The sequence below is a fragment of the Myotis davidii genome, unplaced genomic scaffold (assembly GCF_000327345.1).
Source record: "Myotis davidii unplaced genomic scaffold, ASM32734v1 scaffold1134, whole genome shotgun sequence".
NCBI lineage: Eukaryota > Metazoa > Chordata > Mammalia > Chiroptera > Vespertilionidae > Myotis > Myotis davidii.
In genome coordinates this window covers 240,993-246,624 of record NW_006286229.1, presented here as the reverse complement: position 1 = coordinate 246,624, position 5,632 = coordinate 240,993, and the positions used below count along the sequence as shown (strand labels likewise).

Below are 5,632 nucleotides of genomic sequence, written 5' to 3'. Positions count from 1 at the left end.
TGAGGCGTGGCTGTGAGGCGTGGCGGCCCTGCAGCGGTGACGGGAGAAATGGCTGCTGCTGCCCTTGCCCCAGCCTAGTGGCCGGAGGAAGCACCATCTCTGAAAGCTGAGAGCCTGCCCAGGCCTACCTGCCAGATGTACAAGATGTAACGCGGCTTCGCGTAAACCTCGAATGTGTAGAGAACCAGGTAGCAGTCTCCCCCATAGAAGAAGCCGTGCCACTGAGGCTCCACGGGGACCAGCTCCAGGTTTTCAATTCTCCAGACCTGGGCACAGAAGGAGACAGTTCCCCAGGGATGGGGTCCTATTTGAAGAGACAGCTGCCTGAGGGGAACGGGTGGTGCTTAGCAGAGAATCCTCAGGAAAGGCACTAACATCTGCCACTCAGAGTCCCCTGCCCCCTCTGGGGCTGCTTTCCCAGTGGGAGGCCTTATCACATTTGCATGATTTGAATCTGGAGGAGAACTGGATTGTCCCTGGTCAGGCACCTCCTGTCAGCTCAGAGGTGATTTGAATAGTCCTGCCAGGTGAGTTATTGATAGCTCACTAGGGTATATGCCTTTCACTTCCCTGAAGAATTGTGGGAAAACTGCAGACTCAGACACCTTGGAGAGAATACTCCTAGGCACCGGAGATGAAAAGGAAAGCAGAGCAGACACAAAATCACCTGCCCCCTCCTCTACAGCACAATAGCCAGGAGGGCCAGAGCTGCCTGCCCGCACTGCGGTGGGAATCGTTAGGCTTACCTCGATTTTCCCATTGCCGTCGTCCACCATTCTTTCCTGGGCAGCTACCTCTGGTTTGGAGTGCAGCAGAGTCACATCAAATTTATCCTGGAAAACTTTAGCTGCAGAGAAGGGGTTGGGAGAAGCCGAGTGAGTGAAGATCATCCGGGCCTGTCTTCCTACAGTCTCAGTAGGAAGACAGTCTGAGGCGATCTTACCGATTTTACCAACGCTGAACGTTTTCCCCAGGCCCACGGTCTGCTCCTTCACGGACCACTTCTGGAACAGCTGCTTGAACATGGCTGACTCAGCACCATCATTGACGGTCTCCACATTGGTGCTGCTGGGGTAGCCCTTCATCTTGATGAAGTTCTGTAGATACCCCGCCACCCCCCGAAAAGCAGGTCACTCAGGGAATGCACCGAGTCCTCTGCTGACCAGTCATTCACCCCTTTGAAGCCAGTTGGTAGGATTGCTCCCTTATTCCCTTCTGGGAGTCAGAGTCAAATTCTAACTCATTTCTGTCTAGGACAAATGTACCTCACTCAAGGAAAGGACTGAGTGGAACATTTGTCATCTGTTTATTGGCCTGTCATGATGATGATTCTTATTTTCTGTTCTTTGAACACTCATGTAGAATACTGACTTTGTCTCACATTCATTTGCCCATTTATTGCTCTGTGAGTGCGTCCTGCTTGGTTCATCTGCGGGGTCTGCACAATATCATACGCCCCTTGAGGACAGGGCCATTACCCTTGATACGTGCTATCCGTCCCCTTCAATAGTAACAACCACCTTTTGTTGACCCAGTGTGTACCAGGTACTGTTCTGAAGGCCTTAACAGATGTTATTCCTCACAACAACTCCAGGGATGGCATTGAACCTAGATTTGAATCCCAGTTTGCCTGACTTCGAAGTCCATGTATGTAACTGCAGTGTGCTTTGCCCAGGGCCTGGTGTGGCTCTTTGAGCACAGCTGAAGTGTTACTGACAGAATTTTTTGGACAATGTTGTGCATCTGTAGCTCCTACCAGGGCCTTAGACATGGCCATCTGCTTCTCAGCCTTTGTGGCTCCTCTTCCTTTCCACACGTAGATCTTGGTTCCGCTGTGGTCCAGGATGTAGCAGTCCTGAAGCAGTCAGGGACAAAGGTGGTTACACTTTCCCAGGGCCTGCCCTGAGGCCAGGTCTGGCCACCCCCTCAAGCTCTGCTTACATCATGGTTCAGTAGGTCCTGGACCAGCGGCCTCGTCGCTACCTCTCTGACCACCAGCTGCCCAGCTGAGTCTGAGACACTGGAGAAAGGGAGAGGTTAGCCTGTGCCTTCTCTTCTGCAAAGCATCTTGTAGTCGTCAGGTATTTTCCTGGCTTTGTTTTAATGCGGAGTTTCTGGGGAGAGTTTGACTTCCTGTGACAGGCATGGTGTGAATGCAGACAGGAATGTGAGGGACTCGGTTCTCTAGCGGAGACTTGTGCATCTCTCTCCAAACATCCCGTCACATCCCTGTGCAGGCATAGATCAGAGTAAAGGAACAGTTTCCCCAAGAGACCAGGAAGAGTTGCTGACAAGGACAGATGGTAGCTGCCTCCTTGAATCGGAACAGCAAGCTCTTTCTAGAAGCTGCATGGGAAAAAGACTAAAAGAAAGCGAGACTCCTGCACCCAAAATGAGGAGCCAAGCAGGAGTATCCCCTAGTCTTCCAGGGGACACCCTCCCCCTGCCCCAGCTTCCAACCAGCAGCCAGGCTTAGCTACTCACTGATATAACATGATATTTGATTTCTGCTGCTGATCTATGATCTCATCTGGGACTGCAGGCTTGATAATAGAACGTCGGCCGAGGGCGTCCTGAAGGACCTTCATCAGCTCTGGGCTTGCTGCCTCCTTGTCTCCCTCGATCACTCCTATTTCAGCACGGCCCCCTCGCTCCCTGTCCCGAATATCCTTTGCCAGAAGCATAGCCTGTCAAGGAAACCGAGGGAAGCACTTAGCTTCTCTGCCCCTCCCCCCACCTCTGCCCAGTGGCTTCGGGAGGAGCAGCCTAGGTCTAGACAGGAGTTACCCTGATGCTGAGGAGCCCAGGGGTGAGGCACAGACTCACACACATGGTCTCTTCCTAAAACAGACTCTACTCCAAGGCAGGGGTCCGCCTTGAGTCTCAGGGAAGAGCCAGCAAGGAAGGAAGAAGGAAAAGGCACCTGAGAGAGCCACGCTCTACGAGCAGGCCTGAGGGAGAGGAGGGCAGGGACACTGGAAAGAGCTGTACCTTCAGACGCTCCCCGCTGTTGCTCTCTGGACCATTCCATTGGATGATAACCTTCCCAAGGTCCAGCAAGAAGACATCGCCTCGGTTAAAACTGTCCCAGCTCATTTCCACCTGGAGGTAGACATTATTCAAGAGGAATCCTTAGGCACCAGGTAGAGAGGCCCTGGGCCCAGAAAGAGTGGGAGGACTTACCTCCGTGGCCCTGATGTTTCTCTTCCCCTTCACGTGTAACAGCCGCTCCACGTCATAGGTGTTGGTCTCCACATGCTTCATCCCAGAGGCCACACCCCCCCTCTTGTAGCTAAGGGAACATCCATTAAGTTATTGATGAGCACCTGCTATGTGTTAGGTACCGGGGAGACAGTGGTGAATTACAGATGTGGTTTCTGCCCATGTGGGTGACAACAGTAAACAAGCAAAGTACACCTATATGGTAGTAATCGCTGCCACAGAAGTAGACACAGTGACAGACTTTTTGACCGAGTGGTGAGGCAGTCTTCTCAGAAGGTGTAACAGTCCAGCTGAGAATTAAAGGAATAGGAACCAACAAGGAACTAGTGTTCAAAACAGGGAACATTGGTAATGAAGACCCCATAGCATGAAAGAGCTTGTTTTGTGCTGGGAACTGTGTGAATATCAGTGTGTGGCAGGGAGAGGGGCACAAGCTGGGCAGCAGCAGAAGCATCGATGGCACCATGGCCTGAGGACCAACTCCCTCCTGGAATCAGCTCTCCTGCCCCGGCACTCACCCAGCCCAGCCTCCACACCAGGTTCCTGGTGACAGTGTGTTGCCCTGTGCCCAGCAGGTCCTCAGTGGGAACTGCCAATCTGCACGAAGCTGGCCTTGGACCAGCCTCAGAATCCTTGAGCTCATTGGAATTTCTTTTTGTTTTAATCTTGAGTGCAAAGTTTTGAGTTATTCAAACTCATTAGTTCATGGAGCAGTACCAGAACCCTCTCGTTTTAGGTATTTACATATTCTCTCTTATCTGCATACCCTACTCCCAGTCTTCACCCCACCATGGGCAACCATTCTAACAGTTTAACGTGGATTTATTTTTATTCTGGTGAAATGTGGCCTGTTGTTTTGTGTGCATGTGGTTTTTAAAAAAACAAAAACAAATTGGCATTCTGTTACATAGCTCAAGGCTGTTTCTTACGGTGTGCGCTAAAGCACCCTGATTTTAAGCTCTGTCCATGTTAGGTATGTATCTAACCCGTGGCTTCTGGCTCCTGCATAGTACTCCTTAGTGTCGCGGAGTATTTTTCTTGTCCAGCTCCCACTTTCTGCAGCTTCTGCCATCACCAATGGTAACTGCTGGGAACCTTTATGGAACTGGGTATGTGAGAATTCCTTTGAATTACACACCCAGAAATGGGGTTTGCCTCGGGCAGATTACTCTTGGAAATGCTGTGCCAGCCCTCCCTCCCACCAGCAAGGCACAAGGGCTCCTATTTCCCCACAATCTCGCCAGCACTTGCACCGCCCAGCTCTCAGATTTGTGCTACTCGAGTAGTGGAAATCATAAGCTTTGTTCGGATTTACATTTCTCTGATTACTTTCTTCATGTGCTGATGGGTCCTTTGGGTTTCCTTTTTGGTAAACTGCCATTTTTTCCTGGCTCATCCGTAACTACTCACATGATACCCTGCTTGAAGTAGCCGCGGAAGGTGTCGGACTCATGGTGCTGGACCTCCCGGTGCTGCACGGGGCTGCCCCCCAGGTAGTCATCCAGCTGTGTGGCGTAGATGGCTGCGCAGCTCTGCTCGTCCTGGGAGGAGTCCTTCCCGATCCAGAAGTGGATGTCCTGGGAGAGGAGACTGCCCGCTCTCCGGGTCTGGGATGCAGCCAGAGAGACAGGTCAGGGACCAGCTCGCCTCCCCTTTGCTGCTGCCCCACTGGCATGGGGAGAATGCAGCATGCAGTGGCTCCAGACCTCTCCCTCCCTGCAGTGGACCCTATGTGGACCTACAGTGCGGCTCAAGCTCAGGCACTTCCTCTCCATGTTTGGGAAAATTTGACAGCTTATTGTTCTCAAATAAATGGAGTGCAACAGGGACCTTTTCCAACTTGGAATGCAGACTTACCTTGTGGCTCCTCCATTCCCCTGAACTTACAGAGCTGGCACAGTGCTGATCTGTCCATCTTGTGGCTGTCAGCACTATTCATGTGGGATGTTGTTTCCTCAACTAGAATGAGCACTTCGAGGCCTGCATTTATCTGGCCTTCCACACCACTGTAATCTGGGGGCTGCCCCCTCCCCAGGATGTGCTGTTTGTGAGTTACTTACCTAAGTTCAGACTGAGGGCCCCACCCCCACCCTCTGATGCAAAATTGAAAACTCCCATCTAAGAACGGCCTTTAAGGTCAGATTGCAAGCCTGTCCTGTATAACATTGAGGAAGAATCAAGATCGACACCAGGGATCTGAGTAGCATCGTCAGGTCTCTCTGCGGAGCCTGGCTCTAGGGAGAAGGGTGTGGGAGTTGGGGGGTGGAGAGAGGGGAAGGGGGTGGTGCTCACCGAGAGGATGACGTAGCAGTCCCCCTCATAGAAGCTGCCATGGGCACTCAGGGGCACCAGCACCAGCTCCATTTTCTGGAAGGATAAGGGATGTGCACAGGCTGTATTCCCTCCCACC

At 52.1% G+C, this 5,632-nt stretch overlaps 1 protein-coding gene across 1 annotated transcript in view; it reads right to left on the bottom strand.

Annotated features, from left to right (window-relative positions):
* Positions 1-5,632, bottom strand: part of AVIL (advillin) — a 17,975-nt gene that overhangs the window by 10,459 nt on the left and 1,884 nt on the right. Inside the window, exons 2-12 of the mRNA XM_006757363.2 lie at positions 5,515-5,589; positions 4,633-4,829; positions 3,184-3,292; positions 2,992-3,102; positions 2,485-2,687; positions 1,942-2,020; positions 1,757-1,855; positions 944-1,097; positions 747-847; positions 129-266; positions 7-28 (exon numbers count right to left, since the gene is read on the bottom strand). Of these exons, the coding sequence (XP_006757426.1) occupies positions 7-28; positions 129-266; positions 747-847; positions 944-1,097; positions 1,757-1,855; positions 1,942-2,020; positions 2,485-2,687; positions 2,992-3,102; positions 3,184-3,292; positions 4,633-4,829; positions 5,515-5,589 (1,288 nt within the window). The remainder of the gene's footprint in view (positions 1-6; positions 29-128; positions 267-746; positions 848-943; positions 1,098-1,756; positions 1,856-1,941; positions 2,021-2,484; positions 2,688-2,991; positions 3,103-3,183; positions 3,293-4,632; positions 4,830-5,514; positions 5,590-5,632) is intronic.